Source organism: Mesitornis unicolor, unplaced genomic scaffold (genome assembly GCF_000695765.1).
Source record: "Mesitornis unicolor isolate BGI_N332 unplaced genomic scaffold, ASM69576v1 scaffold32532, whole genome shotgun sequence".
Classification (NCBI taxonomy): domain Eukaryota; kingdom Metazoa; phylum Chordata; class Aves; order Mesitornithiformes; family Mesitornithidae; genus Mesitornis; species Mesitornis unicolor.
The window spans coordinates 29,532-48,135 of record NW_010171759.1 but is presented as its reverse complement, the minus strand read 5'-3'; the positions used below and the strand labels follow the sequence as shown (position 1 = coordinate 48,135).

General features: G+C 40.2%; 1 protein-coding gene across 1 annotated transcript; it reads left to right on the top strand.

Annotated features, from left to right (window-relative positions):
- Window positions 1-7,389: 7,389 nt before the first annotated feature.
- Window positions 7,390-18,027, top strand: LOC104537313 (ADAMTS-like protein 1; the record flags this gene model as incomplete). Its single annotated transcript, XM_010180144.1, has 6 exons — window positions 7,390-7,590; window positions 8,644-8,824; window positions 11,400-11,607; window positions 14,596-14,705; window positions 15,708-15,928; window positions 17,792-18,027. Coding segments are annotated over 6 exons (1,028 nt in total), but the record flags the coding sequence as incomplete, so codon positions are not given.
- Between the last annotated feature and the right edge of the window lie 577 nt (window positions 18,028-18,604).

Below are 18,604 nucleotides of genomic sequence, written 5' to 3'. Positions count from 1 at the left end.
CGTTCTGTGATTCTGTGATTCTGTGAATCTGCAAAGGTCCAGAGCAAGGACAAAGCAAGGTCCTCAAGGCAATCTGCTGCCTTGGGTTTTTTTTCCTGTCTGCTGTTTGGTGCCATGAATGAGCTAATCTGAGATCAGTGGATCTATAGCAGTGATCCAGAATGCTGCTATATAAAATAATATTACTGGTCTTTGGGGCAACATTTGTTTAATTTTGGTTTTGTGGTAAGAGCTGCAGCCTTTGAACTTGTGTATCTATGCTTTTCCTGGATCACTAGCCTAGATTCTGTTCTAACATAGATATAAATAGTGCAGAGCTCCACTGAGGCAAGTTCTGGTGAAAAACTAGGGATGTCAGACTTGCCACAGATATCCCAGTCTGGAGACCTGTCATTCTGCCAGCAACTTCACATAAAAGATCTTTTAGCCTTTTTCACAACTTAAGCTTTGCTCTAACGTGTTAGGGGAGTTTTCAAACACTGTGTGATTTCTGACCTGTTTAGTATAGGACTTATCCATTCTAAGGTTTGAAGCACCCTCTCCCTCTATATTGGTTCTCAAAACCCAAATGGCTAAAGCAAGTTTTTTAACAGGACAGAAGTTACAGCCTCTCTGAAGCAAGCAGCAGTGGCTTTCCTGCACCTTTCTGCCCTCCACCTCCTCTGATCCATGTTTATTATTTTCCTTTTGCTACAGGAAGTTTCCTGAGCTGCTGATGTCTCAGGATGTAGCAAGTTGATATCGGCCTAAGCAATACAGAAAGGCTTCTACAGCAGCACTGACCTTCGCAAATTGTGCTGGGAATCACACGACGTGCTAGCTCTTGCTCTGCCTTTTGTTAAACTCCTTGTGAGTGTTATTTTTCCCCCATAAATGTACTTGTATAGTTAACCTGGAGCTGTAGCAATGGTGGAGAAGTTTATACTGAAGGGTACTCCTTTCCTATCTTTGTCATGCACCAAAAAAACTCATCAGAGTTACTTCAGGAGGTCATTTCAGCATGTTGTATCCATTCTTATAGGCTTTGGTTTCATGATTTGGCATTGATGATTGTTTTCAGCCTATTCCTTATTAGTGCAACGTTTTTGATATGTAGGATTCCCATTGACAGGGACAGTTTTACAAAACAATATTACTACCAGAGCTTGCTTTTTTAATGGGCCCACCATGTGGCTGTATATTTGGGAACATTTTTTATAACTTCTGTGGGCAGGGAGTAGAACTAACTCAATTTTTGTTGAATACGATGTAAATTCACAGTGCTATGTAAATGATACTTAATAACAACAACATCATGTGTGGCATTCCATAACCAGTTTAGGTGTTTTGAGAACTATTTAAAAACAATGTCATATGTTTATTATAGTAAATTTTAGCTGCTCCTTTGGAGCCATAAATAGTTATTTAAAATACTTTTTTTTTAAACTGCTGTTGTCATCGGCTGAATTGGCCGATTTCAAGAATTTCAAAATACATAGGTTTCCTTGACTAGCGTAAATTCATGTTCATTTAGCCTCCTTTAAACTATGAAAAATAAAGATTAAACTTAATTCATTCTATTCAAGATTTTCAGGATCACATTACCTTTTATAAGTTTTATTTCATTCAGTGTATGAAAGCACTGAGAAGTTATTTACCTAACACTCTGAGTTAAGTGTCTGTTTAAGTTTGCTCTTTATACTAAACTGAAAAATCTTTCTCCATAATACAAACTATAAAGACTTGTCTCTTAGTTTTCCCACTTCCGCAAAACAGGTTTTACACACATAAGATTTTAGCATGTGATCTTACCTACCTTCATTTGGTCTAATAGTTTTTTTAAAAGTTGAATATATCCTCTCAAATGTTATGTTATGTTCTGTTGGGTTTCCTTATTTTAGATACAGGATGAAATTAAATTTCACTCCATTTAAGGTTTAACATGCATTTCTTAAATCAGTCACCTAAGGATAAAATCAGGTATGACTGGAAATTGGGGAAGTAGTTCTCTGTGCCAATCTAATCAGTGTGAACACCATAGTCCAGTGTGAACTACAACACAGTAGTTCAGCACCAAGCTTGTATCTGTTCAGATTGATCTGTGGCTTCTCTACATTTTATTCCAAGCATTTTGCTCTTCATTTCATCTTTAATCTTGCTTCTATTTTGAAAATATACTTTAACTCTTTGAATGTAGAGATTAGAGTAGAAATACTGTAGTTTCAAATCCTATAGCTGTATTATATTTATCGCTTAACACAGTGTATTGTGGTCTACCACATTTTTTTGTCAAACATCAGTAAATATATACAGAATCACAGAAATTTTATTTAGCTTGTTTTATTTCAGTTTTAATATAATTAATAATTCTACTGCCAAATCCCTTCTTTCTTCCTTTGCCAGGCATTTTAGATAGTAACTGACAGTCATCTTTCATCTTCCAGTTTTATGTTGGGATAGGTACATGTCTGTGACTTGCAAAGGTAGAGGCATAGGCCTTCTGGTTTGTAAGTCTAGCTGAAGTTTTCTGTCAACTTTCTGTGCTACATTTGTTGTACTTTAAGATTTCCTGAAACATTCAGCCCTTAACCAATGGGGATGCTTACTTTTTTCCAAATTCAGCCTCTTTTTATTGATTCAAAGTATTTTGAACTAATACAGCACAAACATTTTCCTATTTTGCAAGGAGTGGTCACCGATGAATAGCAAGGGTGTAAAACGGAACTTTAAGGTACAAGCATGTAGGTGAACATTAATACCAATGGATCCAAACTGCATACCACAGTGTGTTTATATTTAGGCTATGCTACCCAGACCTATCACTTAAATAGGAAATACTTTCCAAAGATGAAAGTGTTGACCTGAGATTAAGAAGGCAAGAGTTTGATTTCCAGCTCCACTGCTGCACATGTCCTGGCTCCAGGTAAGACAACGTGCAACCCCATGTGCTTTGGTTAGCTGCTGGGAGAATGGAAAAGGTGACTTTGCCTGTGTTAGCACAGCAGCTTCAGTACTTCAGCTGGAAAGCTAAGTATTTTGTTGAGCTTAGACTGTAGGACTATTTTGTTTAACTAAATTTCAAAGAAACTGACTCACCTTGACCTGAAGCCTTCACTTAGATTCCATCTGTAATAAATATTAGAAATATTGGCTGGGATTAATCAACAAGTCAGTAGCAAACTAGAGAGCTATTTGTTACACAAATGTGAATGAACAAAAATAATCTATATTTTAAGAATAGACATATATTTTAAAAGGCAATGCTTTTTTTTTTTACTTATATTACAAACTGTATTTAATATTTGCAAATTTTTTTTGACATTTTCGTCATTGCTTTCTATATAGTTCTCCTAATTTAAGATATTAGGCTGTGAAAAAAAGGTTTCCTAAAATCAGCAGCCTTTATACTTGTTTGATTTTTATTTTTCTGCTGTTCAAGTCTGCATGGGAAAGAGCGATGCATTTTTTGTCTTAGCATTAGCACAGGAGCCCAGAGTCTTCCTTGAGTTACAGTCATGCAGAAAGTGTTGCATAGGTGCAAAGGGGAGTTGAATTTGGCCTGCACTGTACATGTGTTCTTTTCTCTCAATAAATTATTAGCATTGTTGTGAAACATTGGTCTTCCCTTTCCAAATACCCCCTTCTTATCCTTGAAATATTAACATTTTTGCTGCTAAAATATGTAATTTGTATTACATTTTTGGTTCCATCTCCAGCTTTTAGACATCCATGACTCATGACGGAAGGTAGTACTTTCTTTCTCTACTTAAGAAGGGCTGAAGGAGAAGGGCCCTCTCATGCCAGAGCTTTCACTGTTCAGAAACAGTCCCTAAAAATGTTCCCTCCTCACCTTCCCAAGGGTTCTGATGCACTAAAGCTCCGCAATAGCTTTGCTGCCTGGAAATAAAGCCAATTTTTCCTTCTCAGGTGTTACAGTGACAAGTGTTGAGCTTTGGAAGGATGAAGCAGTCAGTATCCACAGGGACAGGAGGAAACAGAGAATAGGTGTTGGTAATCTGCATTAAATGGTGTCAAAATTATTCCTGGGGGATGAGAAGGGGATATTAATGAAACAAGATTTTTTATTGTACTCTGGTTCTCACTTAATATGCATAAAACATTATCCTACAGCTTATGCATCCAAACACATGGGAAACATTTAGGAAATGTCACTAGTGAAATGTGATTGATGCTTGTTCTGCATACACAAATGAGGAGTATCCATTACATATGAGTCTCATAGGTGTTAGTAAAGTTTAGTTGTTAAATGTTAAAAAAAAGTAATAATTACTCACTTATTCCCTAGAATGTATCTAGGGAATAATGTTTGGGATTTTCACCCATATTATTGATTACTGGATGTTCCTTTAGCTAATATTTTATATAAGCATTTTGGAAGAAGAAATAATATATAAGGCAAGTAAAATAGTACTAGGAATACTATATTCTTTTGCCTGACAATAAAATTTTCAAAGAAAATCAAGCATGAACTAGGACCATTTGCACACTGAAGTCAATTTCAGTTCTACTGTGTTTAACATAAAACTGACCTTTCTGCTTTTTTCATTTATCCTGTGCAGACTCTTTGCAAATGTAAACAGTAAAAATGAGCTTCAGGCATGACTTTGTCAGTTGTCATGGCTATATGCTGACCTGTGGAAATCCCTGCAATTATCTTAAAAGACAAGCAAACTATAAAAAATTAGAATACTGTAGGCAAAAGTCATACAGCCACTTACAGTTAAGTTTGTCCATTTCCTGTATATTCCTTTGTTTTCCATTGGTTTTAACTTAGGTGGCCTTAAACCTGAAAGGCTTAAATCTTTCACATCACTCATGTACTTGAGAATCAGTATCTTAAAAATTGGATGAGTTGTTTTACAGCACAACAGTAGGAAAAAACATATCAGTACTCAGGACAAATGGAATAACATAACATGAGGCATAGCAGGAATAAATAGAGAGCTTAGAGAAATTTGAAGAAGAACTGAGCAGCAAAGAAATCTGTCTTTGTGGACAGGAAGTGAGCGCTGGGGAGAGAACTGCCAAGGATAAAACTACATTAGACCTTGCTGAAGAAACTGAAATAAATAGCAAAGACTCTTTACCCTTATAAATAAAAGTGGAAAAAGGGAAGAGGCGAGACCACTGTGAGCAGTGTGCACTCTCTCATTCTGCTTTTTTCTTTCCTTTTTTCCTTCTTTTTTAATATTTGGCTGCATTAACTAGTTCTTTGCCAGTGAAACATTGTCATTCCAACAGCAGAGCCTATTGTGTGTATCACTCACCTTCTGCCAAGGCACTCTTGGTCTCTTTAACTCCTATTTCACACAGAGTGTGAGCAGCCCTGAAGGGCAGCTTTATCCAGCCCTTCCCCACTGTGGATGCAGGCAGGACTTACCAGCAACAGAGGACACAGCAAAGACCCATGTAGCCACTGCACCAGTGAGAAGATCACTATTTATCCTCCTGAGTGGCAAATGGGATCTCCCCAGTGCCCAGATGTACCCCTCAGCATGAAAATGGCTGGGATGTGGCATGGGTCACCACGGCTTTTTCCATCCTGTATGAGTTCTGCTTTGTATAAGCAAGAAAAGTTCAGTTCTCATGGGCAAGACAGCATCTTCTGGGAGGTATGATTAGTGGCAAAAGGCAGACAAGTAAAAACTACAGTAGCCCAGTCCTTAGTGTTGGTTTAGGGGTGTGACTAAAGTCAGAAAAGAAGGTCAGCAAGTTCCTAAACAAATTAAAGTGCTCCTCAAGTCTTAAGGACATGCTCTTGGTGATGGCTGGAAATCAAACTGTTTGGCCTTCATGGGCAGATTAATAAAATGGTATTTTTATTCTTGCAGTGATAAGTGCCTCAGTAAGGTATAGATAAATTCTTAAGGAAAAAAATGTATATTTAAATGAAATCTTGATTGCAACAACTGTAGGTCATCTTACCTCTCTCATAGGAACAGTGCTTGCTCAATATGTTAGTTGAGGATCTCCTCAGGTGGACAGACCAGAATGAAAAGAAGAAAAGTAACAAAAATGACACAATACAGTATCTGTTCATTGCGTAATGCAGCTACAAAGACGTTGTATTCATATCCTTATTTATCTCAGTGAATAATAAATAATAATCAAATGACATGGAGATGACAATGAAGAAATATGAGCTGATGGCATTATTCCTTAGTCTTAGAATAGTATTCCATCTGATAGTATTTTAAACTGGTACTCTTCCTTTTTTTGTTCCATTCCTTTTGAATAGTGCTAGTACGAATGTCCATGTATATATGTTATGTGTGTTTATGTAGTACACTTCTTTCAGAAGGGATTTTGTATACAATAAAGTCATTCATTACACATACAGCCCAATATAAACAAAACAGTGTAACGCTGCAGTATAACAAACTAACAATCAGTATAGATTGCAGAAACTTAGCCAGACCTTTCCTGAATCAGTGAGAAGCATGGAAGTATAGGACTAGCCTAAGCCACAGGCAGTCCAAATAATATGTGCCATCCCTTGTACATGGCTCTTCTGGGTCCCTACCCCTGCAATTAATGTGGATAGATTGCACCATGGAAATTGCCTATTTCTTTCTTTTGCCCCAGGAAACATGCAAGGCAATTTAGCTGTGTTTCCCAGGGTATGCAAGTCTCACAAATCTTGTGTAATCCATCATGAAACTGGCAAAGTGTGCACCTGGTATGAGGACCACAGGAAATAGTACCTTACAGACTCTCCCTCAGCTCAACTGGCAAAAAGTTCATTGTGAACCTAAACCTCATCAGCTATGCTGATGATCCATAGGCATACCTGTCCAACACTTCAGAACAGCAAGTTCTTTTCAGTTGCTGGTTTTGGTTGGTTGTTGCTTATAGAATTCCCAATTGCTGTGATGAAAAAACCTCTAAAGGCTCAATTTTATCTCTGGTTTTTCAACAGATTTTTATGTAACAAAAATTTTGTGTAAACTTTTGTGTAACAAAAACTTTTGACTTTTAATATAAAAAACAAGAGAGGAGGGCGGCCCTGTGATTTAAATAGGAGATTTGCAGATCAAGTTCTGTTTGTATTGCTTGTTCAAGCGTGATCCTTGAGCTTATGCTAAGTGTGTAACTGCCTTCTCCTGCTTTCCTCAATACTAAAATGAGGATGATCCAAAATAATGGAACCTTAGAAGACTTGATATAAATATTTCCAAACTGATCTGAGATTTTCGTATGGTTGATTAACTGGCTTTTGGATTTTTTTTTTTTCAGCTGAGAAGTTATTAATTACCTATTTTTCATTACGAGAAAATGAAGAGAAAATGGGATGGAATCAGTTTTTTCCTGATTTTTACAACTTCAAAGCATGTAATTTTGAAGCTATTTCAGTACTCAGCAGGTTTCTTTCATGTCCCTGTTTTTCAGGTTGTGCTGTGGGTGGTCATCCAACCCCAAACATCACCTGGCTTTACTCTGGTGAGCCTCTCAGTCTGCAGCATCGCCTCCTGGCAGCAGGCCGAATTCTTCAGATACTCAACATCAATGATGCTCCTGATGGTGAATTCAGCTGCCTTGCTCAGAATGAAGCTGGCTCGCTCACACAAAAAACGTCCCTGGCTCTACAAGGTAACTCCAGTTTCACTCCTGTGGAGCTCTTGCCATGGACTTCCCTGCATTGCCTTTCTCATCCTGGATTTCTCCTATATGAAACCAGGATTGTCATGCACAGCAGGAAATAAATGTTTTTATGTTTTACTGCCATGGATATGGATTTTCAGAACCACTATGTACCTTGCAGGGTCTTAGGTTTTACTTCACCAAAATGACACCTGTGCTCTAGCCTGCTGAGGACAAAACACATGTTACTGATTCAAGCTATACTTATGCTTGTTGAGTCTGGGCAATTTTCTTGTCCAGAAATTCAAGGCAGAGGTGTCACAGTTCGAACCTGTATAATTAGAAGCCTCTCTGTTAATCTGCTAAAGTCAGTGTTTCAGAGTTTCCTCTTGCTTGAAAACCTTTCACTTGTGAAAATGATACAACTATTGTATTTATCTGTTATATTTAACTGTTATATTTTAGAAATAAGCTGAAGGTGACAAAGTCACAGAACAGAGCAGTCTGGTTGGACCAGCATACGGAGCTTTCATTGCTCCGATTGTCAAGGATGTAGTAGAGATGCATTTTACTTGTCCTTAACCTTTGTCATAAAATTTTAAGTATGTTGCAACTTCCCCATTCATCTTCAGGAAGGATGATCTGTATGATCTACCTGGTGAGAAGCACACTGTTGTAAGATCATAGAATCATAGATACTGCTGGTAACTGCAGTTAACCACATCTTCACTAAATCACACCCCTTTAAAAATATAGATGCAACATCCTGCATCACTGGCATGTGGCTTCAGTCTACCATGTCATTCATTTTTCATCTGATGCTTCTAAGCACCACAAAATTGGGTTTGTTAAACAAAGACTGTGAGTGACTTGCATCAACTGGAATCCTGTTCCTTCTTTGTTCATTACCTGACGCCTTGTAAGCATTGGTAGCTCCCCTTCATGTGAGACACTGAGTCCAAATATTTCATCCTGGAAAACATCTCTGACTCTTTCTTTTCTAAGGGTCTCCTGCTGGCAGTTTTTGAGTGTTAATGTGTCTCCCCTGCACTTTTTTGGCAGAATACAAGTGGTCAGTAGACAAGCTCATGTTGTGTTCGGCTTCCTGTGGCCACAAAGGGGTGCAGCTGCCCCAGCTGAGGTGCTTACTGGATGGGGCTGAAGTCAACATATCTCACTGCAAAGAGAAGTCCAAGCCATCCCTGCAGCCCATTGCATGCAACAGGAGAGACTGCCCTTCACGGTTCGTCTGTCTCATGTTAAAATGTCATACATGCTTTTAAAATGTGTTTGAAGAGTACTTTGCACTGGACATCATGCCATTGCAGCCTCTCTGGTGCCTGTCTGGAGAAAAGTTATGGCTTAAAAGGAATTTGAGTGCTTAGCCTAGACAGTTGGGAAATTGTAGCAAGATTTCTGGAAAACATTGTCAGTACATGGTAGAAAGACAGTTCACTCCTTCAGTAATTAGGTTAGAAAATTAGTATGCCTGTTCTGACCTCTGTACATATGGGAATTTTGTCACCCAAGAACTGTAGGAGTGTATCTTTGTTGCATTCAGCATGGCTTCATATCAATTTATCCCAGTAATATAAGAGACAAGAAACTAGGTTTAACAGCTCTTTTGGGGTTTTATTCTGAGTTCCTGTGTTACCTACACATCAATACAGGCACCACTGTAGCTGCAACTGCAAAGAATTCTCTTAGCAGGGTGGAAATGTCCTTTGTAAAATGGGATCTAGTGAACATGAGAAGGGGGTCAGACTGAGTTTTACCTCCTTTTAGAGACTGCTAGCTTGTGGTTTCCTTGGAATTGTAACTCTCTGCGCCTGCAATCCCCTGTTTTTTTTCATTACTGTTAAACACAATGGAGTCAGGATATATTGAAAGGCTACACTTGGGTCTTCCTCTGCTGCTTCTTCCCCACACAAAATGCTTTCCTTCTTTGACACACTTTGCTGCAAAGAATACATCCTGAGTTCCTATCCAGAGAGTCAGTGTAGCGTTATACTCTCTCAATGTTAAAAATGTTCTGCTTTTGCAATTCAGTGGCTCCTTACTGGACATGTGTAAAGGTGTTTTTACATATTTTTCTGGGTTTTTACTTCCTCCTCTCCATTATTTCCACTGCAGACATGGTGTGTTTCAGTATACAAGCCCTTAGAAGTAGTCAATATCTCAAGAGAAATCCAGTACAACTTCTCTTATTCAACAGTGATTTGGGACTTGCATTAAAAAAGAGAGTCTAAGCTGAGGCAAGGAGGAGTGCTAAACAACCTGATGAGAAGAAAGCAGCCAGATTTACCATTCTTGCTGTGTCTTGGGTATATGGCAAGGTTCTGTTTAATTACCTTTTAAAATATATTCCTATCCCTCTTTGCAGGCAAAAGTTTTCTGAGTTGCCAGCTGAGTCATAAGGAAACAAAAAGATTTGATGAAATATGAAACATGCTCTTTAGCAGCAGTTCTCCTTGGTGATGGCAGTAAATTCCCTGGAAATGGTTTATGTCTTTTTATACCATCCCTGAACTGTAACACAAACCACAATGCTCCCTCAGCTCCTAAGAAACAGCTGAGATGTAAGCTTGGAAATAAAAGTCGATTGAAATGCAGACCAGAGCTTTTACAAGGGTTGTGGAAGCTTCAGATTCTACCTCACCAAACTGCATGAAGAAAAGTATCGGTGCTTTTGTTTTCCTTGTTGAGAGTGTGTTTGTTTGTATACTTGTTTCTGTGGTCTCGGGAGTTAATGACCCACAGAAGACTGTGCAATAACAATGGATGCCTCTCTGTGGGACTGGAGAATGCCTATTGCCTGTTTTGTAAAATAATCATAAACACTGCAGCAGGTGAGGGATGTGATAGGCACTGTTTCCTCCCAGTAACACATAAAAACTTAATGAAGTAAACTGCTGACTTGACCATAAAGCTCTTTAGGAAACTAGTAATCAGTTCCATGCTTCCTGTTCCTGCCTACCTTCTTCCCAAAACCTACTATGTGAGTGTTTCACTTAATGATCCATAAAGAGACAAAATGTGTTGTCCATCTTGGTGAGAGTTTGGACCTGGACTATTATTTTCTATTGTTACAGGCTTTTTACTAGTTAGGCAGGATTTTTTTAAACCCCAGCACATAGAGATTCAGAGCCCCTGCCTCAGCTGGGGAACGCATGGTCAGAGCTCAAGAGGAAAGAAGAGACGTGTCCTTTGTCCCTGAGCTGACTATGCAATGCCCCATCCCTGACCAACCTTCAGGCTTTTTTGGATTATGCCAGCTGTCAGAGGCATAACAGAGCAGGCAGACACCAGCAGGACCCACTAGGCTTTTGGCTATGCTGTCAGCAGCAAGTTCAAAGTGGTCTGTGAGCTACTCCAGCAACTTTACTGAGATAGCTTTCTGTACTAAGGGATGTAAATGTGCTTGTCATTGCTGGCATTGTGACTGTAGCCTGTGACCGAGGCCTCTGCAGCACAATGATATAATTGCAGCCATGCCCAAGCCCTGTGCCTGGGCTAGAAATATTTATTAAGCCTTTAAAAAAAGTCTTAAGGTCTAGCTAATGAATTCTGGGCCCAAAGAGCCTTGAGAAAGGTAATTTAATGGAAAATATACTCTTTTTTCTGCTTTCATCATCTGAGCAGTTTTCAGTAACTACTATGGGAAGCTGAGGCACTCAGCACCTTCCAAGATCACACCCTAAATGAGCCAAGACATTGTTGCCTTTCTTTGGTCCAATACAGAAAGACCTGCTGACACCAATGATCCTGCAGATGGTGGCATGTATCTGCTCCCTGACATATTCTCCTTTTTCTCACAGGTGGATGGTAACATCGTGGTCTCCTTGCACACGGAGCTGCGGTGGTGGTATCCAGATGCGGCGAGTGACATGCCAGCGCCTGACAGCAAAGGGCAGCTCTGTCCCAATGTCAAATGAGGCTTGTGCCCAGGTGTCCAAGCACCCCGTGGACACACAGAACTGTAACAGGCACCCCTGTGTTGAGTGGGTGGCTTCCTCCTGGGGCCAGGTAAGGAACAAGTCAGCAGTCCAAGGACAACCTCCTAGCATGAGCTAGAAAAAAGTGACCAAGAATGAGAGGAGTGATTTTGTGCCCTGAGATTTTTAGATTGTGCCTTTTGAAGAGTCAACCACGTTGCTCAGCTCTTTCAACTCCATATTTGTAGCACTGCATGCTTGGAATTCTGTAGCTTCCCACAATCCTTAGAAATGCTGCTTGTGAGTAGGACTTTTATTGAAAACTCCTCTATAACCCTCAGTCAGTGGAAAGGTTTGCAGCTCCTCTTTATAATGACAGGTGACACATCTGGAAAATAGCCTTCTGCAAGTCTTAATTCCCCTTACTACCCAGTGAATGTGTTTTAGTTTTGACTGGCAGGAGTCAGGACTGATGATTGTGACAGGTTTGGGGCAGGGGTAGGGTAGGATGAACAATGACCCTGTTTTACAAAGTTGCTGATGTTGCCTGAGAACTCCAAAAAGTGGGACCTTTATTGATTTGCTTCATTTAAAAAAAGCAAAATGGAGGGCTAAAAGTATTTTCAGACTACTTCATGGTATTTTGCAGATCTTCAAATTTTCTCTTTGCAGCTTCATACAACAATCAGATGTTAAAAAGCTTCACTCCATAAATACCAAATGTTTCAAGTATTTAGAGTTAAATCACTTTACTGTGGGAATTCACAGAAGAGTTTTGTCTTTGTCTCTCTATGAGCTGTGAGATTTCCTGAAAAGGTGCTTGTCAGTATGTAGTCAATTATAACCTGGGACTGGTCATTACTATGTGCTTTCCTCCCTTTTCTCTCCACTTCAGCTTGACTGAGCCACATAAGAAGGTTGATGAGGCCACTATATTCCAGAATTAGGGGCAGAAACTCACAGATTTTAGCTCAAAGATCTCCAGAGTGGTAATTCACATGGGGGTATAGCATTCCAGGTTGAATGAGAGATAGCGTTAAAGACACAGAAGCCAATTTTGCTGGAGGTTAAAGCCAGATATATTTTAACAACACTTTTGGTCAAATAAACATTTTCTAAGGGAAAAAGAAAAAGCAGTTCAACAAAACCAAAGTAGTCATACATCTAATTGAAATAATGAATCAGGTAAAGGTACAGAAGCAAGGCTTCTTACCATGCAAGAAGAGTCTAAGAACATAATTACTCAGAGTAATAACTACTAATCTTGACATATAATAAGCTATCACTAAATATTTTAGCTCCTTTTGCAATTAATATGTGGTAAGTCAGTTTGAAAACAATGGCAAATGCTAGCTCATTGTATTAGAGGTTAGAGTAATAGAGTAGTTTGCTTGGGGTAATATGCACAATACATTGTGCTGCATCAGGGGTTTTTTTCAATGTTGGTAGCAAAAAGTGTCTTTAGCTACTAGAACTTGTTATTGTTCACTACTTGAAAAAAAAGTTCATTTAACTCTTGCCTGTATATTTTGGAAATTCCTCTCATGAAACGTGATTCAGTTATTGTATTACATTTATGATTAAAGCTTGGAATTTTCCTTTTATATAAAAGAAGCAAATTTTCACTCTCTGTGGAATTCCAGCCAAGAACTGGATTATCCTTGCAAAAAGCCAATTACCTTATCCTTAGTTTGTAGGCCATTATGGGCTATATTGCTCCCCATGACATCATACTCAGCTGAGGCTGTCAAAGAGGTTTGAATTAATTTGTTAGACCTAACCTCTGTGCATTACAATGTAATATTTTTTCTACCTGGCTTAAAAAAAATCAAGTTTCACATGGTTCTATACAGGTCAGTTTCCAAGCCAGAAGACTGTTACCTAATTGCAGTTAGGCACATATCACTGGCTCAGTGGCTCAGTGAATCCAGTCTCAGTAGTATCACGGGGTATCAGGTCCCTGTTGCCCAGGTGCAGTAACTGACTTTCCCAACTCACATTGAAAATAAACAGATCACCTACTCTACTCCCACCTCTAGAATGAATTCCTTTCCTTCATTTAATGTTAGTGGCATTTTGATGTCCACTATGTAATCCCATATCATTTTAAAACTAATGACTAAGGCTTACTGGTGATGAGGACTGCTAGCCCCTACAGATACACAAGCTACAACAAACGGGATTTCCATCCACCTTGCTCAACAAGAAAGTCAACAGGGAGCAACTGGAAACCTGGCAGTCACTGCTTCGCTCTCCCAGTCATCATGGAGGGAAGAAATATCAGTGGGAAGGGAGAATTATGTGAGGAGTTCATGGTAGTGTGAAACAGGGCTCCTACTGATGAGGGGGTGCAGGGAGCAGAGGGATCAGTCAGCAGCCCTCCCCTGGCAAAAATTCCTCCCTCACACTAAGATCCCTTTCGTCGATGCTCAGTCTGTTCTTGAATATAATTTCCAGATACTTAGGAGAACAGTTTCCTAACAGTTGAAATAGTTTTTGAAGAACACAGATGTGTGTTTAATACCTATACCTAATTATGATTTAATTGAAGGAGAGGATTAGAAGAGTTAAATAGTAAGCATGTGATTGATAAGCTTGAATAACCTGTGCCTGCCTGTTTATTGTCTTGCAATGCTTTTAACTTATTGAATGGAGTGGAATCTGGTTTTGGTTCAATGTTGGTTATTAACTATTTTCCCATAAATTGTTACAGTACAAGCTGCAAAATGCACAATAAAAGGAATGTACTGAGATTTCCTGTATGGATCACAGGCTCTTGGCTAGTGACATGAGAGCATTTTATTTGCCTTAACAGATGTCTTTGAGATTGAACTATTGAAGAGGAGAGGCAATGAATCTACAGAGCAGATATAGAAATGCAGTTTTAATACTGGAGGAGAGTGAGGTAGCGCAGAAGATGACTGCACGCTCAGGCTTCAAAGCCTGCAGAGCTGCAGGAAGTGCTCGAAAGCTCAACAGTCACTGCAGGGCAATATGCACTTTATTTCACCAGCAGTATTATAAATAAGGAATATGTCCTGCCTTTTATCTCCCTCAAGTGATTTTTCTATGTTCACAGTGTAACGGGCCTTGCATTGGACCACGGCTGGCTGTACAGCACAGACAGATATTTTGCCAGACCAAAGATGGGACTTCTGTGTCATCAGATCAATGCAGTGCCTTACCAAGGTAGGTGAGGAATCTCTTATGTCTGAAACCACTACCCTTTGCAGAGATGTTGAGTGGAGTAGTGACTTAACTGATGACTTTTGAGTTTTCCCTATGTCACAAAGAAATCATGCTGCAACTCATACAGTTATATGGTACAAATCTAACCAGGCTTAAGTTCAGGCTTCACTTTTTGTTCTTATGAGCCCCAGAAAACAACACTTGCTGGCCAACAACTGGAAAGCCTTCTAGGCATGCCAAATCCCAAATGAAAGGCTGTGCTATTTCTTCTTAAGATGCTAGTGTCCTGCTCTCTTATTTAAACACAAGCTCTAACTAGTGAAAAAGGAGGAATCCACACCTCTTGTCTTCTTGCAGATAAACTCTCCTGTCAGCATTGTGAAAACATATTTACTTTACACAAGACTTAGGTATGTAAATCATGCCTAATCATGACTGAAAATTAACATAATTGGCTCTTTGGCTCCTACTCATGTATATTCATTATCGTGTGTGACAAATAGATGGGAACCAAGTGTGCCTAGGCATCTTCTGTGAGAGTGCGTTAAAGGAAAAAGGAGGGTTTCAGAAAATCAGTTTTGTACCACCGGTTGTAAAACCATAAAAAAGTTACAAATCCCTGCTGGGTCTTACTGGTTGCCACTTGACTCATTGCATCTTTTCAGAGGACCTCTGATTTGGCACTTCATGGAGAGGACATTTTGGCCAAATCCTCAAATAGTTCAAATAATTCAAGTGGTCATTTAGCTCGAGTAGTGCTATACCAGTGTGCACCCACTGAGGGTCTGGTCCTTGAGTGCAGTTGCAAACTGACTTTCAGTGCAGTGGAGTTACCCCTACTTGCACTCATTGAAGACCTGATCGATACAGTGCTCTGAAGCAATTATGTTTGTGATATGCAAGGCTTGCTGTCCCCGGAACTTGCATGACACCAGGAGCACTGCGTGCTCACTCCCTGGGCAGCATGGTGATGGATCACCCCTCTCTCCCTCCTCCCTACAGGCCTTTGAGTACCCAGAACTGCTGGACTGACATTTGTGGTGTGCACTGGAGGGTCAGCCTCTGGACTGTCTGCACGGCTACGTGTGGAAACTACGGCTTCCAGTCCCGGCGCGTGGACTGCGTGCATGTCCGCACCAACAAGCCTGTGCTGGAGCATCACTGCTCCTGGAGGCCGCGGCCAGCAAACTGGCAGCGCTGCAACATCACACCCTGTGAAAACAGTATGTCGCTGAGAGGAGGGGAGGCAGTGCATCACAGGGCGGGGAAAGAAGGCAGAGCCGTCTCTCAGAAATGCACCACTGGACCTTGCAGCTGGGCTGAGCAACCTGGGGAACCTCCAGTCTGAACATGGGCAAAATGCAGTGTCCAAAACTCACTGCCTCAGGGGGAATGGTACCTGGTGGCTTGTCAGTGATGGTGTTAGCATGGAGTTTGCATCCCATTGCTAGTAGCATGTCAAATGGCTGATGCAGTCTTAATTAACTGTTAATGATATAGACAGAATGAAAAACATGAACCACAGACAGTAAGTCTAAATCCAGCGGGTGGACCGAATGGGAATTCCTGAAGTGAAGACTGCTTGCTTTCAGGTGACAAGCAACTAATTGGGCCTGCCAAAGGACTAGAAAAGTTACAAATATTTAAAAACAAAAAAACCTAAGGAAAAAAAGAAGGCAGAAAAAAACAACCAACCAACCAAAAAACAAAAACAAACAAACAAAAACCCAAACACCCCCCAAAAACCACAAAAACAAACAAACAAACAAACCACAAAAAATACAGAAGAAAAAAAATAGAACGGGTGATATGCCTCTTTGGAAACAATGCTCCACTATGGTAATGTCCACTTGGGAAACACCAAGCAGCACAAGCTGATGATGACCTTTAAGATCATTGAGTCCAACTGTCAACCCAACACCACCATGCCCACTAAACCATGTTCTGAAGTGCCATATCCACACACTTCTTGAACACCTCCAGGAATGGTGATTCCACCACTTCCCTGGGCAGCCTGTTCCAGTGCTTGACCACTCTTTCAGTAAAGAAATTTTTCCTAATATCCAATCTAAACCTCCCCTGGCACAACTTGAAGCCATTACCTCTTGTCCTGTCACTAGTTACATGGAAGAACAGATCAACATCCACCTCTGTACCACCTCCTTTCAAGTAGTTGTAGAAAGCCATAGGGTTTCCCCTCAACCTCCTCTTCACAAAACTAAACAATCCCAACTCTCTCAGCTGCTCCTCATAATGCTTGGAGGACTGACAGAGCTTACAGGTACCAAGCAAGACCTTTGCTGTCTGTCCAGCCTCTTCCTGCTATAGAGAAATATTCCACACCTAGACAACAGTGAAGTTATTTGGCACAGACTTTACTGGAGAGGGCTGTACAGCTGCTCTGTGATGATCCTCTTTCCATCCTTAACATGGGAAGTGAGTGTCCTTCAGGCAACAACACACCCAAAGTCTTGCAGGATGCTGGACAGTTTTCTAATCTGCAGCTCAAAAGCAGGAGGCTGGAAGCCCTAAAAACTCTCTAAATGATCCTAGTACCTAAGTCCTAGACGAATTCAAAAAATGTCTTAACACCTTTAACCCAGGCTGTGTTCTGCAACACAGATGTGAAAAGCACAGTACAACACGTGGTCAGGTGGGATGGCACTCCTGCACACTGTCTCTTCAAATGCAAAAGGTTGGCTAAAGTGCCTTTGAGCTACTCTGTTAAAATAGGTTTCCAGTTTTGTTTACTACTTCATCTTTGGTTTAACAACTGTTAGGAAACTCCTAAAGCCTCCCTAAAATTCTGGTAGACAACAAACTGACAGAGTGTTGGAGCAGCCTCAGAAGCCCTCTTCCCCAGGCTCTGAAAGCAAAGGCTGCCCTCTACATTCTCCTTTGAGTCTTTGGCTGCTTGAAGTCCTCATTCAGTCTTTGCAGTAAGTCAAGCCCATGCTCATTATGAAACTTCCCATCACAACACTATCTTGGTTCCCCTCTAGACCACGCCATGAAATGTTCTCGGGTAAGAAATCCTCCTTTCACTGCTTCATCACTATTTCTCCTTCTTTTTTCCCCCTCTTCAGTGGAGTGCAGAGACACCACAAGGTACTGTGAGAAAGTGAAGCAGCTCAAACTCTGCCAGCTTACCCAGTTCAAGTCACGCTGCTGTGGGACTTGTGGAAAAGCTTGAAGACAGAGGCAATGGAAATGGAGGAACAAGGGGATCACAGCCTGTGCTTCACTGAAGCAAGGACTTCTACAGAAAATATAAATGGAATGGAATTCTTTTTTCATTTTATTTATTTATTTCCCTCTAAAAAAGAAACGATAACCTTTTACCAAATTGTTGTTGTAAAGGGACTGACAAGTTTTCCCTTCTATGAATCTGGGAGACAGAATGCAACAAGACATGGTCATGAGGGTAGACCACAAAGCATCAGTGAGCCCCATGACACCAGCAATGGGCCTGAGAGGAGTAGGGCTGCCCTATAATCTGTGTACATGTCTAGGGATACACCAACAGACAGGTGGGAAAGCAGATGAGAGTAAAAACCTAGCACCATGTTGGACCACCAAAATATGAAACAAATAAACAGCTTGACGGGTCATGGAGTACTGGAGAAAAAAAAAAGGCTAAGCTAAACATTCAGCTATGCAGTGCACAGATATATCATCTTAGACTACTTTGAGAATATAAGCATATGATATTCCTTTATAAACCTATTTGTTACATCCAAGATTTTATTCCTAGTTTTTTTCCTTTCTAAACTCCTTTCTCTATCTCATGCCAGGCCTTCAAATGATTTCAGCAGATCCTCATGATCTTTAAGGATCTGGTGTCTGATGAAGTTGAACAATGGTGTGTAACATAAGTGAGTCTAACACACACCTGAAAA